This window comes from Lissotriton helveticus, chromosome 3_1 (assembly GCF_964261635.1).
Source record: "Lissotriton helveticus chromosome 3_1, aLisHel1.1, whole genome shotgun sequence".
Lineage (NCBI taxonomy): Eukaryota > Metazoa > Chordata > Amphibia > Caudata > Salamandridae > Lissotriton > Lissotriton helveticus.
The window spans coordinates 157,986,598-158,011,502 of NC_136061.1; the positions used below are offsets into that span (position 1 = coordinate 157,986,598).

The 24,905-nt window shown below is 50.6% G+C and overlaps 1 protein-coding gene across 2 annotated transcripts in view; it reads left to right on the plus strand.

Moving 5' to 3' along the window:
• Nucleotides 1–1,460: 1,460 nt before the first annotated feature.
• The window catches only part of MYBBP1A (MYB binding protein 1a), a 678,288-nt gene continuing 654,843 nt past the window's right edge, over nt 1,461–24,905 (plus strand). Inside the window, exon 1 of one of the 2 annotated variants that reach the window (XM_078679447.1) lies at nt 1,461–1,661. In XM_078679447.1, coding sequence (XP_078535573.1) covers nt 1,497–1,661 — 165 coding nt within the window. In that variant the 5' untranslated portion in view covers nt 1,461–1,496. Of the gene's footprint in view, nt 1,662–5,004; nt 5,153–24,905 lie in introns of those variants that run through there. The other variant, XM_078679448.1, reaches the window with a different exon arrangement.

Here is a 24,905-nt window from a genome sequence, read left to right on the forward strand (position 1 = left end):
CGGACGTGACAGCCCACTCGTCGCCGGTCACTACACTCCTCGCGTCGGCTGCCATCATGGCATGAGAGAGGCTGTGGCAGGCTGCACTCTCAGACTTAAATCCCCCGCCGCCGGCTTTACTTCCGGACCGCCGGACGTGACGGCAGACTGTACCGCCGCACATCCGGATTAATTATTCCCGGCCCCCCTGGTGACACCGTCGTCAGTGATTGGTTGCAGTATCACCGGTCGGGCCGAGAGCAGGGCACTGGCAGCCCGGCCCCTGAGCCACGCTTGTGCCGCAGGCAGCCGCACCATTAAAAATTAATGTGTCGTAGACGCATTCTGTTTCGAGGGCAACAGGCAGCTCCTGGTGGCACAGTGCAGAGTCTATACATTGCAGCGCTCGGAGAGTGTGTGAGTCTTTAGGAACATGACGGGCAGGCTGGCGGCGGCGGCGCACCTCTCTTCTCGGAGCAGGGAGCAGCAGAGAGAGCCCGGCCGGGCACAGTGACAGGCGCCGCTGGTATGCGTGACATTGCATTTCAGTGCGGTGATGCGGATCACCGCACTGAAATGCGTGAGCGTCACACCTGTTGCGTGACGCTTGGCAGGACTGAAAGCTGTTTCTGGATCAGACCTAAAAAAAAATAATGTATATATACAAGAATTAATAACTGCCTTTGTCTCTGCTCGTCAATACCCTGTCCCTGCATTCCAGAAGTCCAAAATCTTTTTCATTTCCGCCGCAGATTATGATTACTGAGTATGATCCGGCCATCTCCACCTTGAGGATCCCTACAGACCCAAGACCACCGCCCATAACTGCAACAACACCTGAATGCCTGGCTGAACGAAGGCAAGAATGTTATGCTCTGTAAATATGTAATATATAAATTGTCCAACCCTAATCGCTTTTTAAAATGTAAACTTGAGTGATTTGCAACTTGTATATATGTAACTCTAACCACTACTGTCTGTAGTAGACGTATATACTTACTACCATTCTCTAAATTCACATAAGAATGGTAACCATTCTTATGTGAATTTAGAGTTTTTCTGTTTGTATCTTTTCCTTGAGTGAATTTTCAACTTGTATATATGCAGCTCTAACCACTAGTATCTGTAGTAGACGTATGTGCTTAGGATAATTCTCTTGTGAATTTAGAGTTTTTCTGTTTGTATCTTTTATGTAACTCGTGTTCTCCTAAGTCCTTATGTAATGTAACTGGTCCTTTTGTAAAGCGCTCTGACACCTTTGGGTAAAGTTCGCGCTATATAAAATAGCATTAAAAAATAAAGATAAAAATAAATACATTGTAAATGTGTGTCCTATTACTTAAAAGAGCACGTACAAGATGGCCGCTTTACTTACGAGTGTCGTTATGGAAAGCGAGGCAGCCTTCCGCCCATCATCTGCTTCATTGCTTTTCAAACGTCCGTCTTCCTTGTCCATGGCTGTTACCCTGTGACCCGGAAGTGGTGTCTGTGTTGGTGCACGTGGGTCTAGCTTCAGCATGGCAGCGAAGATGGAGCAGCCAGAGAAAAAGTCTGAGTCTCATCGGGTCCTTCAACAGAACCGCCTGTTTCTGGATTTCTTCTGGGATATCGCCAAGCCCGAGCAGGAGCTGCGGTTGGAAGCCACTGAGGGACTGATCCAGTATTTACGGGAGAGTAAGAAGGTGCGTACTGGGATTGGTGAATGCATTTTCGGAAATTCCTGAGGGGCTACAGTTTGGTGCCAACCACACATCTCTTACTGGTTTCTGGTTGACTCTTAAAGGGAAGTGTCGATGTAGAGCTATCAATCTCTGCAATATTTTACGACTCTTTACTGGGCTTAACTGGAACCTGCTCCCACAGTAGGATAAAACCTGGTGATAGCACTATGACACTCCTGTGCTCCCTTGGAGAACGCAGGCCATGTTAGAATGTGGGCTAGCCAGGTGATCCCCCCCCCCCCCCCCCCCCATGGACCCCGCTGAGACTCATGTAGTGCCGAGGTCAGATGTCTCAAAGGGGTTGCTCGGGAGCTGCAGGTAGATTGGCATTACCCTGAAAGTAGCCATCCGAAGTGTACCCCAGTATAGTCATTAATTCGGAGGGTCTAGTCAGGCAGCGCGGCATATCAGTATCCCAGGAGTGGCCTTTATCCAAAGCAGTGGCATCACGCAAACAGACACGGTGACAGCTGCATTACCTGCAGTATAACAACCTGTCTCCACTCTCAATATCACATTTTAGCTAATGCCCAGCCCAAAAATATATCTAGCATATGGACCACAATATTATCGTGAAAGTACGTCCATATTGTTTTAGGTACATTTTTTAATCTTTATCTATTTATCTTGATGATTTACTTTCGGATACTGTTTGAACTCAGTATTCTGAATATATTTTTGCATCACTCAGTATTGTAACATGCATCTGATTAGTCACTATTAGTAATCCTGCAATGTGTAGTCACTATTGTGAGGTCTCTGATCTGGGTACTTCTGCATCAATTGTCAAAGCCATTATCAGCTCAGGTCTTTAATATTTATTGATCAGAAGTAGCTCTGGTTATGGAAAAGGTTGGATACCCCCGCTCTAAAAAGCTACATTGGCTTTCGATTGGCAGCCGGGTAAAATGTAAACTCCTCTGCCTGCGCACAAAAAACTTTACCATACAGGGCCAGAATTTCTAAGATATGCCTTTTGTTGGTACACCCCTAATAGACCTCTATATTCCGCAAAGTCCAACACTCTAGTAATCTCTAGAATCAGGAAGGCTAAACCAGGAAAGTAGGAGCTTCATATTCTGCACAACAAAGCTATAGAATAGCCTTATGGCCCAAATAAGAACTATTTAATCATTGCTGGCATTCAGGAAAGAGATCAAGGCTTGGTTATTTAACAATTAAGTGCGCTGTCTCAGCATGTTTAGGTTTAGTTAGTGCCAAGACACCCTTTGGTAAACGCATGCTTTACAAATTCTTTTAACATAACATTACATAGGTAGCATGATTCATTTTATTTGCTTTTAAATCTATTTATTTTTACTTTAATTTTAGCCTTTTTACCAATAGTGTTGCACTGTTTCTTACAGAGTATTCACCCTGAGGTGGGCAGTAGTAAAATTGTGTCCAGATCTGCTTGAGTGTTTTCACGGAATGGAAAAACAAGCATTTGCAATGCAATAGGTCTCGCATTTACGCAAGTTTGAGCTATTGACATTGCAAATAACATGCCTTTTTATTTTTGTTTTCGTTTTAAAAACATAAATAAAAAGCATTTTCATTTACAATGCCAATAGCTTAACCCCTTTGCCGCATGGCAAATTCCGCCGCGGTGCGGGGGGGGGGGGGGTGAGGCGTGGCGCGCGGGTACCCAGGACGGCTCCCTGCCGTCATGAGTCACAGTAGGCGTGTGCTCATGACGGGCACAGGAGTGACTGACTTCGGTCACAGCTCTGCCCGCCTCTCAAAGAGACTGACCGACGGACCGTCTGAGAAATTTCCTGATTTGATATCGATATTTGCATCTGTGCCATTTTTCTTGGAGGAGAGGCCTATTTCGGCTTTGTACTGGTTTGTACCGATGTCATCATGTATGCAGTGTCTTGAGTCTACCATTTTAGCATCTGATACCGGGTCTGTGCTGATTTCTTGACCAGGCGGGCCCCACAGGCATGCTAGCCCCACCCTTCACATTGCCGCATATATTCTCCTCCCAGAGGAGGCCCCATATACAGTGCATGAATTAAATATTGATGTGATGTGCGACACTCTCCTGCAAAGGAATTATGCTCAAGTGTGTGTTGTTGTGCCAGATTGTTGTGGAAGCTTAAAGATTGTGAAGTTACATCACCTATTAATGCACAATCCTGTCTCGGGCAGGCACATTTCTCCAATTTAGTTTGTATTAGGGATACATAAAATTGTGTATGTTCAAAGGTAGCCTACAGTGGTTAGCGGTGGCCACTTAGAGGCGAGCACTTACTTCTGAGGACCAAGATTCTTTTTTTTTTTTACCTCCCTTTGAAGGTGAACCAGAAAAATTACCTTTTCCTGTTCCTTCATGGGCTTGTGTCCTAGACTCAGCCCTTTAACAACCGCAGGCCTGCACACGGTTTACTGTGTCCACCAGATCTCTGGACTGCTCTCTTCCACCCTCGGCACAGTATCACAGCTTATTTGTACAGTGCGTGCCTCTAGTACTGCTAAAAATCCATCTGACACAGGTGCACACAATTCAGGACACTCCTAGACCAGACTGATATCCTCAGCAGTATGGGCTGCACTCGCACTCGTGCCAGCAACTAGAAAATTACTCGTTTGTTGTGAGGTGCATTCTGATTGGCTGAGCAGCCAGGGATCCGATCCCCAACTTACATGATGCTGGCGACAGTGATAGAATCTATCTCATGGCCCTTCTGAGCTGTGGAGTGTGGGGTGCTGTGGAGTGTGGGGCGCGCTGTGGAGTGTGGGGCGCGCTGTGGAGTGTGGGGCGCGCTGTGGAGTGTGGGGCGCGCTGTGGAGTGTGGGGCGCGCTGTGGCTGTAGAGTGCGGGGCGCTGTGGCTGTAGAGTGCGGGTCGCTGTGGTTGTAGAGTGTGGAGGCGCTGTAGCCAGTGATTAATTTGTGCCGGTGCTATCCGGTGATTAGCACCGGCACCTTTTTGACAGGGCCGGGTCTACACTGCCACCTTACATCACTGCAGTCTGCACGTCATGTGTTAAAGTAAATTGAATATAATTACCGGATCACTGCAGTGTTGTTCACACTCCGTTACAGTCTCAGGCTCCAAGTAGTCCTTCGGTGAAGAAGAGTAGTGATGACGTGTGGTGCTGCTGCTGTGAGAGCGCAGCAAGCTCGATAAATATATGCAATCATGCAGGTTATTTCGCTCTCAGTTGCAGTGTTGCCGGTGGTTGGGCCACTAATTTGGCTGCATTTGGTTCCATGGGGCTACCGTAGGTGCTACGTCTGGCAGCATGTGACGTGCGTAAACTTTTTCTTTACACGGATGGTGGACAACGCCCCCCGCACGCACGCACTACTGGTGTAGCAGCAGTTAGCGCGATGTCAAGGCGGGCACTTTTATGCAGAAGCCTACAGGCCGCTTAATAAAGGCCAGTACTGACTAAGGCAGTGTCACCAGTCCAGCAGTAACTGACGACCATACGGACCGCAGTAAGTAATAAAAAACTCAACGCTCACACTCTGCTCTTTGACACTGAACTGAACACTGCGTCAGAAGCCTGCCACCCCGGGCCGAGCAATCATGCCACTGGCGCGGGCGTGGGAGGTGGGCGCACCGTGTCCAATGCTTATTTATTTATTTATTTATAAAGTGGGCCTCCTGGACAGCCTGGCATTGAGTTCAGGCCTTTCATATATGTTTGACGAGCACAATAACCGTGTCAACGCCAGACATGAGAAGGCAGGCAGGGCCGGTGCTCCAAGGCTGCACTGAAAATCCTTTGGCCCGAGTACCAGTGCGCCAATCAGGATCACCGAGTAGGCAGACTAACAAATGTGAGTGACAATAAGAAACCGTAGAATAGGGTGGGGGCTCACTGAAAGCCTGTATAAGTATTTTACGTTGTTAAAAACAGATAAATGAATAGACAGACGACACGAGGTCAAAGTTTACACAGGAGAGGCTAAGCTTTGCAAGCGAAGGGAGGGAGGGAGCACATTTTCACGGCTCCCCTTCCATTGTAATTATTTAGGAAATGCATACGCCTTAAACGCCATCATGCAAGGGCTTGAGACGCCTGCCCTCATGAAAAGATGCAGTGAAACGATTACATTCTTTCCCTGCTCATTTTCACTTCCTAAAATTCGGGTACAAAAACAACTTTCAATGCCACTGTTTTCGTTTGGAATTCTAGAAAAGACAGGGTCAGCTGCATCACTTCCATTAGCTCATGTGGAGCTAAAGCAGGCTGTGTGCCTCTGACCTTCGTGTGTTCATGGATCTTTATGGCAAAGTTTAGGATTTTAAACTGTTTTGTACACGTTAAATAAATGTGTTAACAGTATTTTGCAACTGTTTTTTATTAATACATGGACTACTTATAAAGCACACAAAATTTGACCCAGTGAAAAAGATATATGAATCAAATACACTAATTAAGTTTAAAAAATGGTTTTGTTAAGACGAAAATGTCATGTGCATGATGTATACCCGTGTGCCTTGCCAGCCCTGCATGCTCGAACTGCATTCCTGTGATCCTGGGTTTCTGATTTTTGACATGTCACACATGCTAATTCCATGTGTGTAAATTGCCTGAGGAACAATCTTTTGATAATAATAGGTTCTGGACCCGGTCCTGGACCAGGAGGAGTGCACCAAGCGTACTGTCCCTATCGTGGGTTTCATGCCTTGAGCGTGGTGATGGCAGCATACCATGATTGGTGAATTACAGAGGCAAGCTTGTACCTGTGAGGCGTGAATACACTCTTAGAAGCTCAGTCATGTGACGTTCTGCTGCTGATGATGAATCAGGAATCTGAACGCAACATTTGTTGTGCATGTTTATATGTGTGTGTGTGTTATTGGATGCTATGCACAAGTGATATAGGCCCACATGTTAGGATGCCCGGAGCAGCGATACGCGCTTCTTGCGCTCACAATGTTATTTATGGCGTGGAGCGCCCTTTAGTGGGCGTATGTCAATACCGCACTCAAGCTGTCCCAACGCCTTAACAGTATTCGGCTCGACTAGACCTCTGGAGTGCGTTCCCTAAGTGAAAATCCCCAAAACAGGCGAACCTGTAGGCACAACATTGACATAAAGCAATGACAGATGAATAAGCACAAATATGAAAAGTAGGTCTACAGGATAAGTTAACTAAGAGACTCATGTCTTATCTGTGCTCTGCTGGTGCAAGAAAGAGGAGCATAGATGAGACAACAACTCTTATGGTAGATTGTGTTCGGATTGGTTGAAGTTGTGTTCGACTCCAATTCCTGGTGATTCATGGGATAGGTTTTTGTTAAATGTTGAACCATTTTTAGTCAAAATAAAGGGCGAAAGATGAGCAAAATCCTCGCTGCATCCTGACATAAGATTGGGTGGGTGTTGTTATATACTGGTTTACATACACAGACAGCAACATATATATATGATCTCAGCCTATGGCTAGTATTGGACGCTATTAAAAATGGCATGCCCAAGTATTTTCCTTTCCCCAAATTGGCGCATAGAGTGCTGAAATGTTTCACATGTCCCTTTTCAATGCATTAGTCGTTTTAACTTATTTCTTCCAAAATTGTGCTTTAAATGCACTTTTGATTCAATCTTTTTTCAATTTTCATAGGACAGGAGAACCTCCTATCATATCCTTACTTGTGGGAAGGTTCCCTTGCTGAAATTCAGATTGGCTATTACATCTGACTTTCAGCAGTGCCGGTTGAGGATGTGGGCGGAGCCAATAGAGTAATTGGGCAGATGAAGTGGGTGGAGCCAGGGCGGAAGTGGGTGGAGCCTCTGAAAAATATTTGAGCACCTGGACTTCATATTTTACAAATTAAGCACTGGTCTCAGAGTATCGTGGCTAAAGCTTTGGCGGTGACTGTAGTTCTTTTATGTGAAGTGCACCTTAGTTGTCGATGCTTCAACATAATTTCAGAGTGTAGCATGTAGGCAGGGGGCAGGAGGGTAATTTATAAAAGCTGGTGAATGGTTTTTGCTGAAACTTAAGGTCAATGGATGTTCCTGTTTGTTTATCCCCCCATGAGTCTAAACTATGTTTTCTAACTGCCTTGTGATGAAGACTAATTGACAGCATACTGTTGTATTTATATTTTTACTTTTTTGGATAGTAAACATGTATTGCCCTCCGAGATCCATGCAATCTGCATTCGGGGCCATGACTAAATCCAGCTTGTGTTTTTTCACTATCCTTTGAGTAAAACGCCACGTGCACCTGCATCAAGTGGGCAGACCAGAGTGACTTTTGTTAATTAGACCATGTCCTGAGATGTGTTAAATAGCCAGACAGATGGCTCAGTGAGTTACACTGCTTCTGAGTCTCACAAGTTTGAGCCCTACCAAAATAAACTACTTCATTTACTTCAGAGGTCTATGAATTGAATACAATTACTTTTAATAGTACCAAGACTTGTGCTGCACTTGGAAACATCAGATATGAATAGAAAAACAAATTATTATGAAAGTGGTCTCCCTTGAAGCTAGTCGATGTGGAGTATTTCAGAATGTATGTTTGGCATGTCAGTGTTTATTTGTATGCAAAAGGCATAAGGTACAGGAAGATTTACTTTTCGTGGCCTAATCTGAAGGCACTCTAATGAGGTTGTTAATAGAAACCTGCAAGAATGTTGCATTAATTATAGCGACCTCCCACTGTATTGTAAAGTAAGTATATATTTGCAGTTTTATTATCCACCCATACTTACCTTAGGATATAAACATAAGTGGAATTATGAATAGTACTTATAAAGTGCTCCAATCTACAATGCACTACTCCACAAAGCACACCACTCCACTATACAGCATTCCACTCTACAGCGCAACACTCCACTCTACAGCGCAACACTCCACTCTACAGCGCAACACTCCACTCTACAGCGCAACACTCCACTCTACAGCGCAACACTCCACTCTACAGCGCAACACTCCACTCTACAGTGCAACACTCCACTCCACAGCGCAGCACTACACAACACAACACTCCACTCTACAGCGCAGCACTACACAACACAACACTCCACTCTACAGCGCAGCACTACACAACACAACACTCCACAGCGCAGCACTACACAACACAACACTCCACTCTACAGCGCAGCACTACACAACACAACACTCCACTTTACAGCGCAGACCTTCCCAGTTTAGCACTCCACTGTACAGAGCAGCGCTCCACTCTGCAGCGCAGCGCTCCACTCTGCAGCGCAGCGCTCCACTCTGCAGCGCAGCGCTCCACTCTGCAGCGCAGCGCTCCACTCTGCAGCGCAGCGCTCCACTCTGCAGCGCAGTGCTCCACTCTGCAGCGCAGCGCTCCACTCTGCAGCGCTCCACTCTACAGCGCAGCGCAGCGCTCCACTCTACAGCGCAGCACTACAAAACGCAGCACTCCACTCTACAGTGTAGCACTTCATAGTCCAGCACTCCACTCTACAGCGCAGCACTATACAATGCAGCACTCCACTCTACAGTACAGCGCTCCACTCTACAGCGAACTGCTCCACTCTACATTGCAGCGCTCCACTCTACATTGCAGCGCTCCACTCTACATTGCAGCGCTCCACTCTACAGCGCAGTGCTCCATTCTACAGCGCAGTGCACCACTCTACAATGCACTACTCCACAAAGCACACCAAAGAGCGCCACACTCCACTCTAGAGCGCAACACTCCACAACACTCCACTTTACAGCGCAGACCGTCCCAATTTAGCACTCCACTGTACAACGCAGCATTCCACTCTACAGAGCAGCACTCACTCTACAGCGCAGCGCTCTACTCTACAGCGATCCAGTCTGCAGCGCAGCGCGCCGCTCTACAGCGCAGCACGGCGCTCTACAGCGCAGCGCGCCGCTCGACAGCGCAACACTCCACTCGACAGCGCAACACTCCACTCTACAGTGCAGCACTACACAACGCAGCACTCCACTCTACAGCACAGAACTTCCCAGTATAGCGCTCCACTCTACAGCGCAGCGCTCCACTCTACAGCGCAGCGCTCCACTCTACAGCGCAGCGCTCCACTCTACAGCGCAGCGCTCCACTCTACAGCGCAGCGCTCCACTCTACAGCGCAACACTATACAACACAGCATTCTGCTGTACAGCGCAGCGCTTCACTCTACAGCGCAGCATTCACTCTACAGCGCAGCGCTCCACTCTACAGCGCTCCACTCTACAGCGCTCCACTCTACAGCGCTCCACTCTACAGCGCTCCACTCTACAGCGCAGCGCTCCACTCTACAGCGCAGCGCTCCACTCTACAGCGCAGCGCTCCACCCTACAGCGCAGCGCTCCACCCTACAGCGCAGCGCTCCACTCTACAGCGCAGCGCTCCACTCTACAGCGCAGCGCTCCACTCTACAGCGCAGCGCTCCACTCTACAGCGCAGCGCTCCTCTACAGCGCAGCGCTCCACTCTACAGCGCTCCACTACGCAGCACTCCACTCTACAGTGTAGCACTTCATAGTCCAGCACTCCACTCTACAGCGCAGCACTTCATAGTCCAGCACTGCACTCTACAGTGAACTGCTCCACTCTACAGCGCAGCACTTCACAGTCCAGCGCTCCACTCTGCAGCGCAGCGCTCCTCTCTACAGCGCAGCGCTCCACTCTACAGCGCAGTGCTCCACTCTGCAGCGCAGTGCTCCACTCTGCAGCGCAGCGCTCCACTCTGCAGCGCTCCACTCTACAGCGCAGCGCAGCGCTCCACTCTACAGCGCAGCACTACAAAACGCAGCACTCCACTCTACAGTGTAGCACTTCATAGTCCAGCACTCCACTCTACAGCGCAGCACTATACAATGCAGCACTCCACTCTACAGTACAGCGCTCCACTCTACAGCGAACTGCTCCACTCTACATTGCAGCGCTCCACTCTACATTGCAGCGCTCCACTCTACATTGCAGCGCTCCACTCTACATTGCAGCGCTCCACTCTACAGCGCAGTGCTCCATTCTACAGCGCAGTGCTCCACTCTACAATGCACTACTCCACAAAGCACACCAAAGAGCGCCACACTCCACTCTAGAGCGCAACACTCCACAACACTCCACTTTACAGCGCAGACCGTCCCAATTTAGCACTCCACTGTACAACGCAGCATTCCACTCTACAGAGCAGCACTCACTCTACAGCGCTCTACTCTACAGCGATCCAGTCTGCAGCGCAGCGCGCCGCTCTACAGCGCAGCACGGCGCTCTACAGCGCAGCGCGCCGCTCGACAGCGCAACACTCCACTCGACAGCGCAACACTCCACTCTACAGTGCAGCACTACACAACGCAGCACTCCACTCTACAGCACAGAACTTCCCAGTATAGCGCTCCACTCTACAGCGCAGCGCTCCACTCTACAGCGCAGCGCTCCACTCTACAGCGCAGCGCTCCACTCTACAGCGCAGCGCTCCACTCTACAGCGCAGCGCTTCACTCTACAGCGCAACACTATACAACACAGCATTCTGCTGTACAGCGCAGCGCTTCACTCTACAGCGCAGCATTCACTCTACAGCGCAGCGCTCCACTCTACAGCGCTCCACTCTACAGCGCTCCACTCTACAGCGCAGCGCTCCACTCTACAGCGCAGCGCTCCACTCTACAGCGCAGCGCTCCACTCTACAGCGCAGCGCTCCACCCTACAGCGCAGCGCTCCACCCTACAGCGCAGCGCTCCACTCTACAGCGCAGCGCTCCACTCTACAGCGCAGCGCTCCTCTACAGCGCAGCGCTCCACTCTACAGCGCTCCACTACGCAGCACTCCACTCTACAGTGTAGCACTTCATAGTCCAGCACTCCACTCTACAGCGCAGCACTTCATAGTCCAGCACTGCACTCTACAGTGAACTGCTCCACTCTACAGCGCAGCACTTCACAGTCCAGCGCTCCACTCTGCAGCGCAGTGCTCCACTCTACAGCGCAGTGCTCCACTCTACAGCGCAGTGCTCCACTCTACAGCGCAGTGCTCCACTCTGCAGCGCAGTGCTCCACTCTGCAGCGCAGCGCTCCACTCTGCAGCGCTCCACTCTACAGCGCAGCGCAGCGCTCCACTCTACAGCGCAGCACTACAAAACGCAGCACTCCACTCTACAGTGTAGCACTTCATAGTCCAGCACTCCACTCTACAGCGCAGCACTATACAATGCAGCACTCCACTCTACAGTACAGCGCTCCACTCTACAGCGAACTGCTCCACTCTACATTGCAGCGCTCCACTCTACATTGCAGCGCTCCACTCTACATTGCAGCGCTCCACTCTACAGCGCAGTGCTCCATTCTACAGCGCAGTGCTCCACTCTACAATGCACTACTCCACAAAGCACACCAAAGAGCGCCACACTCCACTCTAGAGCGCAACACTCCACAACACTCCACTTTACAGCGCAGACCGTCCCAATTTAGCACTCCACTGTACAACGCAGCATTCCACTCTACAGAGCAGCACTCACTCTACAGCGCAGCGCTCTACTCTACAGCGATCCAGTCTGCAGCGCAGCGCGCCGCTCTACAGCGCAGCACGGCGCTCTACAGCGCAGCGCGCCGCTCGACAGCGCAGCGCTCCACTCTACAGCGCAGCGCTCCACTCTACAGCGCAACACTATACAACACAGCATTCTGCTGTACAGCGCAGCGCTTCACTCTACAGCGCAGCATTCACTCTACAGCGCAGCGCTCCACTCTACAGCGCTCCACTCTACAGCGCAGCGCTCCACTCTACAGCGCAGCGCTCCACTCTACAGCGCAGCGCTCCACTCTACAGCGCAGCGCTCCACACTACAGCGCAGCGCTCCACCCTACAGCGCAGCGCTCCACCCTACAGCGCAGCGCTCCACCCTACAGCGCAGCGCTCCACCCTACAGCGCAGCGCTCCACTCTACAGCGCAGCGCTCCTCTACAGCGCAGCGCTCCTCTACAGCGCAGCGCTCCACTCTACAGCGCCCCACTACGCAGCACTCCACTCTACAGTGTAGCACTTCATAGTCCAGCACTGCACTCTACAGTGAACTGCTCCACTCTACAGCGCAGCACTTCACAGTCCAGCGCTCCACTCTGCAGCGCAGCGCTCCTCTCTACAGCGCAGCGCTCCACTCTACAGCGCAGTGCTCCACTCTGCAGCGCAGTGCTCCACTCTGCAGCGCAGCGCTCCACTCTGCAGCGCTCCACTCTACAGCGCAGCGCAGCGCTCCACTCTACAGCGCAGCACTACAAAACGCAGCACTCCACTCTACAGTGTAGCACTTCATAGTCCAGCACGCCACTCTACAGCGCAGCACTATACAATGCAGCACTCCACTCTACAGTACAGCGCTCCACTCTACAGCGAACTGCTCCACTCTACATTGCAGCGCTCCACTCTACATTGCAGCGCTCCACTCTACATTGCAGCGCTCCACTCTACATTGCAGCGCTCCACTCTACAGCGCAGTGCTCCATTCTACAGCGCAGTGCTCCACTCTACAATGCACTACTCCACAAAGCACACCAAAGAGCGCCACACTCCACTCTAGAGCGCAACACTCCACTTTACAGCGCAGACCGTCCCAATTTAGCACTCCACTGTACAACGCAGCATTCCACTCTACAGAGCAGCACTCACTCTACAGCGCAGCGCTCTACTCTACAGCGATCCAGTCTGCAGCGCAGCGCGGCGCTCTACAGCGCAGCACGGCGCTCTACAGCGCAGCGCGCCGCTCGACAGCGCAACACTCCACTCGACAGCGCAACACTCCACTCTACAGTGCAGCACTACACAACGCAGCACTCCACTCTACAGCACAGAACTTCCCAGTATAGCGCTCCACTCTACAGCGCAGCGCTCCACTCTACAGCGCAGCGCTCCACTCTACAGCGCAGCGCTCCACTCTACAGCGCAGCGCTTCACTCTACAGCGCAACACTATACAACACAGCATTCTGCTGTACAGCGCAGCGCTTCACTCTACAGCGCAGCATTCACTCTACAGCGCAGCGCTCCACTCTACAGCGCTCCACTCTACAGCGCAGCGCTCCACTCTACAGCGCAGCGCTCCACTCTACAGCGCAGCGCTCCACTCTACAGCGCAGCGCTCCACTCTACAGCGCAGCGCTCCACCCTACAGCGCAGCGCTCCACCCTACAGCGCAGCGCTCCACCCTACAGCGCAGCGCTCCACCCTACAGCGCAGCGCTCCACTCTACAGCGCAGCGCTCCTCTACAGCGCAGCGCTCCACTCTACAGCGCTCCACTACGCAGCACTCCACTCTACAGTGTAGCACTTCATAGTCCAGCACTCCACTCTACAGCGCAGCACTTCATAGTCCAGCACTGCACTCTACAGTGAACTGCTCCACTCTACAGCGCAGCACTTCACAGTCCAGCGCTCCACTCTGCAGCGCAGCGCTCCTCTCTACAGCGCAGCGCTCCACTCTACAGCGCAGCGCTCCACTCTACAGCGCAGCGCTACAAAACGCAGCACTCCACTCTACAGTGTAGCACTTCATAGTCCAGCACTCCACTCTACAGCGCAGCACTTCACAGTCCAGCGCTCCACTCTGCAGCGCAGCGCTCCTCTCTACAGCGCAGCGCTCCACTCTACAGCGCAGCGCTCCACTCTACAGCGCAGCGCTACAAAACGCAGCACTCCACTCTACAGTGTAGCACTTCATAGTCCAGCACTCCACTCTACAGCGCAGCACTATACAATGCAGCACTCCACTCTACAGCGAACTGCTCCACTCTACAGCGCAGTGCTCCACTCTACAGCGCAGTGCTCCACTCTACAATGCACTACTCCACAAAGCGCACCAGCCCGCTCTACAACACACCACTCCACTATACAGCACTCCACTCTACAGCGCAGCGCTCCACTTTACAGCGCAGACCGTCCCAATTTAGCACTCCACTGTACAACGCAGCATTCCACTCTACAGAGCAGCACTCTACTCTACAGCGATCCAGTCTGCAGCACAGCACGCCACTCTACAGCGCAGCGCGCCGCTCTACAGCGCAACACTCCACTCTACAGCACAACACTCCACTCTACAGTGCAGCACTACACAACGCAGCACTCCACTCTACAGCACAGAACTTCCCAGTATAGCGCTCCACTCTACATCGCATCGCTCCACTCTACAGGGCAGCGCTCCACTCTACAGCGCAGCGCTCCACTCTACAGCGCAGCGCTCCACTCTACAGCGCAGCGCTCCACTCTACAGCGCAACACTATACAACACAGCATTCTGCTGTACAGCGCAGTGCTTCACTCTACAGCGCTCCACTCTACAGCGCAGCGCTCCACTCTACAGCGCAGCGCTCCACTCTACAGCGCAGCGCTCCACTCTACAGCGCAGCGCTCCACTCTACAGCGCAGCGCTCCACTCTACAGCGCAGCGCTCCACTCTACAGCGCAGCGCTCCACTCTACAGCGCAGCGCTCCACTCTACAGCGCAGCGCTCCACTCTACAGCGCAGCGCTCCACTCTACAGCGCAGCGCTCCACTCTACAGCGCAGCGCTCCACTCTACAGCGCAGCGCTCCACTCTACAGCGCAGCGCTCCACTCTACAGCGCAGCGCTCCACTCTACAGCGCAGCGCTCCACTCTACAGCGCAGCGCTCTACCCTACAGCGCAGCGCTCTACCCTACAGCGCAGCGCTCCACTCTACAGCGCAGCGCTCCACTCTACAGCGCTCCACTCTACAGCGCAGCGCTCCAAAATGCAGCACTCCACTCTACAGCGCAGCACTTCATAGTCCAGCACGGCACTCTACAGTGAACTGCTCCACTCCACAAAGCACACCACAGCGCAACACTCCACTCTACAGCGCAACACTCCACTCTACAGCGCAACACTCCACTCTACAGCGCAACACTCCACTCTACAGCGCAACACTCCACTCTACAGCGCAACACTCCACTCTACAGCGCAACACTCCACTCTACAGCGCAACACTCCACTCTACAGCGCAACACTCCACAACACAACACTCCACTTTACAGCGCAGACCTTTCCAATTTAGCACTCCACTGTACAGCGCAGCATTCCACTCTACAGAGCAGCACTCACTCTACAGCGCAGGGATCCAGTCTACAGCACAGCGCGCCACTCTACAGCGCAGCGCGCCGATCTTCAGCGCAACACTCCACTCTACAGCGCAACACTCCACTCTACAGCGCAACACTCCACTCTACAGCGCAACACTCCACTCTACAGCGCAACACTCCACTCTACAGCGCAGCACTACACAACACAACACTCCACTTTACAGCGCAGACCTTTCCAATTTAGCACTCCACTGTACAGCGCAGCATTCCACTCTACAGAGCAGCTCTCACTCTACAGCGCAGCGCGCCACTCTACAGCGCTCCACTCTACAGCGCAGCGCTCCACTCTACAGCGCAGCGCTCCACTCTACAGCGCAGCGCTCCACTCTACAGCGCAGCGCTCCACTCTACAGCGCAGCGCTCCACTCTACAGCGCAGCGCTCCACTCTACAGCGCAACACTACACAACGCAGCATTCTGCTGTACAGCGCAGCGCTCCACTCTACAGCGCAGCGCTCCACTCTACAGCGCAGCGCTCCACTCTACAGTGCAGCGCTCCACTCTACAGCGCATCACTACACAATGCAGCATTCTGCTGTACAGCGCAGCGCTCTACAGCGCTCCACTCTACAGCGCATCGCTGAACTCTACAGCGCAGCACTACACAATGCAGCACTCCACTCTAAAGCGCAGTGCTCCACTCTACAGCGCAGTGCTCCACTCTACGATGCACCAGTCCACTCTACAACACACCACTCCACTATACAGCGCTCCACTCTACAACGCAGCGCTCCACTCTACAGCGCAGCGCTCCACTCTACAGCGCAGCGCTCCACTCTACAGCGCAGTGCTCCACTCTGCAGCGCAGCGGTCCAGTCTGCAGCACAGGGCGCCACTCTACAGAGCAGCGCGCCGATCTACAGCGCAGCACGCTGATCTACAGCGCAGTGCGCCACTCTACAGCGCAACACTCCACAGCGCAACACTCCACTCTACAACGCAACACTTCACTCTACAGTGCAGCACTACACAACACTCCACTCTACAGTGCAGCACTACACAACACTCCACTCTACAGCACAGAACTTCCCAGTATAGCACTCCACTCTACAGCCCAGCGCTCCACTCTACAGCGCAGCGCTCCACTCTACAGCACAGCGGAGCACTCTACAGCGCAACACTACACAACGCAGCATTCTGCTGTACAGCGCAGCATTTACTCTACAGCGCAGCGCTCCACTCTACAGCGCAGCGCTCCACTCTACAGCGCAGCGCTCCACTCTACAGCGCAGCGCTCCACTCTACAGCGCAGCGCTCCACTCTACAGCGCAGCGCTCCACTCTACAGCGCAGCGCTCCACTCTACAGCGCAGCGCTCCACTCTACAGCGCATACAGCGCAGCGCTCCACTCTACAGCGCAGCGCTCCACTCTACAGCGCAGCGCTCCACTCTACAGCGCAGCGCTCCACTCTACAGCGCAGCGCTCCACTCTACAGCGCAGCGCTCCACTCTACAGCGCTCGACTCTACAGCGCAGCGCTCGACTCTACAGCGCAGCGCTCCACTCTACAGCGCAGCGCTCCACTCTACAGCGCTCGACTCTACAGCGCTCGACTCTACAGCGCAGCGCTCCACTCTACAGCACAGCGCTCCACTCTACAGCGCAGCACTCTACAGCGCACGCTCCACTCTACAGCGCAGCGCTCCACTCTACAGCGCAGCACTACACAATGCAGCACTCCACTGCGCTCCACTCTACAGCGCAGCGCTCCACTCTACAGCGCTCGACTCTACAGCGCAGCGCTCCACTCTACAGCACAGCGCTCCACTCTCCAGCGCAGCACTCTACAGCGCACGCTCCACTCTACAGCGCAGCGCTCCACTCTACAGCGCAGCACTACACAATGCAGCACTCCACTGCGCTCCACTCTACAGCGCAGTGCTCCACTCTACAGCACAGTGCACCACTCTACAATCCACTACTCCACAAAGCGCACCAGCCCGCTCTACAACACACCACTCCACTATACAGCACTCCACTCTACAGCGCAGCGCTCCACTCTACAGCGCAGCGCTCCACTCTACAGCGCAGCGCTCCACTCTACAGCGCAGCGCTCCACTCTACAGCGCAGCGCTCCACTCTACAGCGCAGCGCTCCACTCTACAGCGCAGCGCTCCACTCTACAATGCACTACTCCACAAAGCGCACCAGTCCACTCTACAACACACCACTCCACTATACAGCGCTCCACTCTACAGCGCAGCGCTCCACTCTACAGCGCAGCGCTCCACTCTACAGCGCAACGCAGCACTCTACAGCGCAACACTACACAACGCAGCATTCTACTCTACAGCGCAGCCCTCCACTCTACAGCGCAGCCCTCCACTCTACAGCGCAGCGCTCCACTCTACAGCACAAACACTTCCTAAAACGCACGCACATTATTATTGTAGTTAAACACAAACACTTTTTTACGCACTAATTATATCGAAAACCCCCACTTTTCAACACTCATTGTATTAAAACACGCACATTATATTAAAAACACCTATAAAAAAAAATCGCTCCACTCTACAGCGCAGCGCTCCACTCTACAGCGCAGCGCTCCTCTACAGCGCAGCACTCTACAGCGCACGCTCCACTCTACAGCGCAGCACTACACAATGCAGCACTCCACTGCGCTCCACTCTACAGCGCAGTGCTCCACTGTACAGCGCAGTGCTCCACTGTACAGCGCAGTGCTCCACTGTACAGCGCAGTGCTCCACTGTACAGCGCAGTGCACCACTCTACAGCGCAGTGCACCACTCTACAATGCACTACTCCACAAAGCGCACCAGGCCACTCTACAACACTCCACTATACAGCGCTCCACTCTACAGCGCAGCGCTGCACTCTACAGCGCAACGCAGCACTCTACAGCGCAACACTACACAACGCAGCATTCTACTGTACAGCGCAGCCCTCCACTCTACAGCGCAGCCCTCCACTCTACAGTGCAGCGCTCCGCAGCGCTCCACTCTACAGCACAAACACTTCCTAACACGCACGCACATTATTATTGTAGTTAAACACAAACACTTTTTTACGCACTAATTATATCCAAAACACCCCACTTTTCAACACACACACGCACATTATATTAAAAACACCTATAAAAAAAATTGTATGCAGAAGCTCTTTGCACGTAGTTGGCAAGGGAAAACTGAAACTGACATGCTCTTCACAAACCAGCCTTTAAAACTGCAACAAAGTAACAAAATGTAGAACTGCTGTGTAAAACTGAAACTGACATGCTCTTCACAGAGCGCGACCTAATCTGCGCGTTCACATCTCTTGTCTGTTCCCCTTGAGTCCTGGAAAACTGAAATGATCACAATAAGTCTCGCAGTGACGGATCGCTTTCGCGATCCGGTTCGCAGGTGCGAGACCTAAAAAGTGTACTCCAGGGGATTTCTATTTCTGTGTACCAATAAATCCCCCAGTAATCCTAACAGTTCAGAGTACTCTAGGCTAGAATGATTGTTGAAAAGTGAAATTGCGTTCTATAAACACGTAGATTTAGGTGTTTATGCTAAATTGTGATCCTTAAAAATAAACATGCTCAGATATGTTAATGTTGGCTTGTAATGGTGATTCTGATTATTTTAACATTATGTAATAAACATTTGCTTTATGCCATGACACCTTCATATGCCAAAACAAATTGACTACACACATTGCTGCGTCCTGGAAAGAAATATGCAACTGGTTGCTGGCATTGGTGAGGATAATGATCCAATACACACTCAAATCATGTCCGCTGGGGCTAAATGCCTCTGAAATTAAAAACGAAGTAGTAAGGAAGGCAGAATTATTGGCCATTGTATTGTCGAGACATAGAATTGTCATGAAATTGAAAGACATCAACTATGACTGATAAAGGGATTTTGGCAAATAGTTTTTGTCAGTAGAGCTAAGAGTTATACAGGCGCGGAGGGCCAATTAACTGCCAGGAGATATAGAAATGTAGAAGACGTTTTGTGGAAATAAAAATACAATTTCTTTCAAATGACAGAGCATCCTCAGGTGATTGACTATACAGCATAATTGAATGAAAAGCATGATGAACATGAGTGGTTAAAATGTTATGGTAAGGATGTATAGTGATGAACAGTCCAGTATATGAGTATTACTGAAATCATTGCTGAAATTTTTAAACACTTAAAAATAATTCTGTGTTGTGTGCACTAATCGTGCCAGCGAAAGGATAACTCGGTACCTAAGTTGTTTTTGGGGACCTTATGAGGTGTATTTGTTTGATGGAAAAGTAAATAATACATAGTAAAAGTATATGCATTGGAAAGAGGTGCTGTTTATGTTTTTAAATGTCATAACTGTGCAACTTGTAAATGATAAATGACATTAAACACCTGCCAAGGACAAATCTTGGCGTACTCAAGGAAAACATGTTGCCTTATTTTAAATGGATCACTGAAATAATATCGAGGGACAGAATATCGACCATCAAAAATATCGTTGACAAAAATATCGACAGTCAAAATATCGAGTTTCTATCTACAAACAGGTAAGTACAAAAATATCGAGTTAACAATATCGTTTACAAAAATATAGTTGTAAAAAATATCGTATTTACTAAAAACAGTGTTAAATTAAATTAATATTAATAATTAATTACTAAAATATACTTAAAATTACTTAAATTAACTTATAATAATTAAATAATTAATGAAAGTTAAATAAATATTTTTTTATTTCATATTTATTAAAACATATATATATAGTAACAAAATATAATAAAATAATACCCAAAAACTGAAAACTGACCCTGAACCCTAAAAATACCCCTTTACCCAAAAACCCAAAACTGACCCTGAACCCTAAAAATACCCCTTTACCCAAAAACTGAAAACTGACCCTAAACCCTAAAAATACCCCTTTACCCAAAAACTGAAAACTGACCCTGAACCCTAAAAATACCCCTTTACCCAAAAACTGAAAACTGACCCTGAACCCTAAAAATACCCCTTTACCCAAAACCCCAAAACTGACCCTAGACCCTAAAAATACCCCTTTACCCAAAAACCCAAAACTGACCCTGAACCCTAAAAATAAAAACGATTTTTTTTACTATCTATATTATATACTTACATATTTTCACTTTCTATATTATTTACAGTCGATATTACTTCACTTAAAAACGATATTTTGGCTGTCTATATTCTGTCCTGTCGATATTTTGTCCAAACGATATTTTTGACTCGATATTCTGTCCAAACGATATTTTGGAGTCGATAATATGTCTGTGCACCATTTTAAATATATCTAAATTAAAAATACTTGCTCAACGTCATATGTCAACATTCAGCCAGTGAAAATAAATTCTTGTTAGGTGCTACTTAGTTTCAAATGCTACGTAAAAGTCTCTAGTTATATGGAAACATTGGTTACCTTTTGAGGAATGATTAAATCTTGCATCAATTTATTTACCACGATGAAAGTAAAGTACCTGCATAGACTTCTTTGCTGCAGCGCAGGGGAACAATGCTATTTTTAACTGTTTCCAGGTTAATCATATGGCTACATGGGGGATATGATGCATATCAGTTTCATAAAGTGTTCTTGTACAGTAGCTACACTCAAACACACACTCTGTTCCACTTCAGCATGACAAGGTCTTGTCGCAATTGAACAAATATAAGTACTATAATGCTCAGGTAGGAAATGTCAGATTAAATTATATATATGAGGCAGGAGTGCCACCTTAAAGCTTCAGAAGAGGGGGTGTAGAAGACAACTTGACATGCAGATAGTTTGATAAAGCATTCTTAATGAGTAACAAGAAAGAACAAAAGTATTGAATTGTCCCTAAAAATAGAGACTGCATATGAAACCATGTATGTTTAAACCTTTATACTTATGAAAGTACATATTTTGATTTTTAATGGAGTGTTTTGTTCCATACGGGGGAGGAGGGTGACCTTTTACCCTGCCTTCTAGTATCCTTTGAGTACCACTTCTGATTGTCATTGACTTTATTCATGGTCCTCATCGTGGCCATCTACCACCCACCTGGAAACAGGTGCTTCTTCTTTGACGATCTTCCTGAAGTGTTACAACTGTAGCACTTTCTATGCAATTCATTATACTAACTAATCTCAACCTTAAGCAGTACAATCTTCAACACAGAATATTGTTCAGCTGATTTCTTTCTGATCATTGGCTGAATAACTCTCACTTCCCCTGACCAGGCCATCATGCATATAGTCACCATTCCTTTTGACCCCTCCCATACAAACAATGAGCCCAATCATAGAGCGTGCCTGAAAGTTTATTACTTGCCGTGGTTGTGAGACCTCTCCAAATAATAATGTCACTATTCTGTACCAGATTCATTTAGGTACCTTAATTTAAACATTAGATCAGTGTTGGCTAGGTGTTGCCCAGAGCAGTCAGGCTTAATTCAAAGGAAACAAGTATAAAACAGTTATCAGTACCAAAATAGTTAATAAGTCAAAAACCCATCACAGTAGCAATTCATAAAAATAGTATAAACTTTACTGAGATGACACCAAAAAGACAAACAAGCATTAGAAATGCAATAGGTCTCGAATTTTTTTGAGTTAGAGGTAATGGCATTGTAAATGGCAATGTGTTTTATCCATGTGTTCACCCTGCACACTCATTGTTGGACAGGCCACATGAAGGGCTCGCTCCCTCCCCGCAGGACAGGGCCCGGGCCACCGTCAGCACCATTGCCCGGCCCAGCCGCCATCTTGGACACGGCACCACGCGGCCGTGCGGCCTCAGCCCGACCCCAACCCTGGGCCTGGCCAGGCCCCGACATCCCGGCACCACCCTCCACCCAGGAGGTGAACGGCCCACTTGGCAGGTCAATGGGAGTACGAAGTGTCGATGGCTCTCCCCCGCCAGGTGCCGAGCACCCCCAGCCTCCTCGGGCGCTGGCTCCACCCCCCTGCTGGGTGTCTGGACTCCCTCATCCCAGACCTCCCGACCTCCAAGAGCGAGGGTCCGGACATCAAAGGGCGCCAGACCTATAACTGAGGCAGCCCCAGGACAGGAAGGCAGTTGTATCCTGGAGTCGAGAGACACCGCGACGAACTCATCCTTGACGGACTGTTGGCGCTGCCACAGCCCTGCCTTGTGAACTATTGTCCTGCCTGCTGGCGCTGCCGCGGCCCTCTGCAACCTTCATCCTCGTGGGACCTGCTGGCGCTGCCGCGGCCCTCTGCAACCTGCATTCTCGTGGGACCTGCTGGCGCTGCCGCGGCCCGTTGTGACCTTCATCCTCGTGGGACCTGCTGGCGCTGCTGCGGCCCGTTGCAACCTGCCTTCTCGTGGGACCTGCTGGCGCTGCCGCGGCCCGTTGTAACCTTCATCCTCGTTGGGACCTGCTGGCGCTGCCGCGGCCCGTGCCACCTACGACCTCTTCGGGACCTGCCGGCGCTGCCGCGGTCTGACCCATCCGAACACCGAGCTCGAGGATTGTGAGCTATCACCGTTACACACCCGTACCCGTGGGTACCAAGACTGTCCCGCTACCCCCTTCCCTTACTAGAGACTAGAATTGAGAGGATCATCGTGTCCTGATCGCCCTGTATCGTACCACTCTACTACCCGAAGTGCCTATAAAAGGTGTTACCATAAGCTTTGTGTGGTGTCCATCTGTGGGGGGGAAGTTACCTGTCTGTGCGATCACTGTGCTCGGCCGACCCTCCAGGTCCCCGTCTAACACTCATACACTGCAGTCACTGTCTCTCCGCAGTCACTCCGCACTCACTCTGCACTCACAGTCACTCTGGCACTCACTCTGCACTCACAGTCACTCTGGCACTCACTCTGCACTCACAGTCACTCTGCACTTGCAGTCACTCTGCACTCGCAGTCACAGCCACTGCACTCACTCTGCACTCAGTCACTCTGCACTCACTCTGCACTCAGTCACTGCACTCACTCTGCACTCACAGTCACTCGGGCACTCACTCTGCTCTCACTCTGCACTCACAGTGACTCTCGCACTCACTCTGCAATCACTGTCACTCTCGCACTCACTGCACTCAGTCACTCTGGCACTCACTCTGCACTCACAGTCACTCTGGCACTCACTCTGCACTCACTGTCACTCTGCACTCACTCTCCACTCACTGCACTCACTCTGCACTCACTGTCACTCTCGCACTCACTCTGCACTCACTGTCACTCTCGCACTCACTCTGCACTCACTGTCACTCTCGCACTCACGCTGCACTCACTCTGGACTCAGTCACACTCACAGTCACACTCACAGACACTCGCACTCACTCTGCACTCACAGTCACTCTGCACTCACAGTCACTCTGCACTCACAGTCACGTTGCACTCACTCTGCACTCACAGTCACTCTGGCTCTCACTCTGCACTCAGTCACTCTCACACTCACTCTGGACTCACTGTCACTCTGCACTCACTGTCACTCTCGCACTCACTCTGCACTCACTGTCACTCGCACTCACTCTGCACTCACAGTCACTCTCGCACTCACTTTGCACTCACAGTCACTCTCGCACTCACTCTGCACTCACAGTCACTCTCGCACTCACTCTGCACTCAATCACTCTGGCACTCACAGTCACTCTGCACTCAGTCACTCTGCACTCACAGTCACTCTGGCACTCACTCTGCACTCACTCTGCACTCACTGTCACTCTCGCACTCACTCTGCACTCACTGTCACTCACTGTCACTCTCGCACTCACTCTGCACTCACTGTCACTCTCGCACTCACTCTGCACTCACAGTCACTCTGGCACTCACTCTGCACTCACAGTCACTCTGCACTCACAGTCACTCTGCACTCACAGTCACTCTGCACTCACAGTCACTCTGCACTCACAGTCACTGCACTAACAGTCACTCTGGCACTCCCTCTGCACTCACAGTCGCTCTCGCTCTGCACTCAGTCACTCTGCACTCACTCTGCACTCACAGTCACTGCACTCACTCTCACACTCACTCTCGCACTCACTGTGCACTCACTGTCACTCTCACACTCACTCTGCACTTACTGTCACTCTCGCACTCACTCTGCACTCACTGTCACTCTCGCACTCACTCTGCACTCACAGTCACTCTGCACTTGCAGTCACTCTGCACTCGCAGTCACAGCCACTTCACTCACTCTGCACTCACTCTGCACTCACAGTCACTCGGGCACT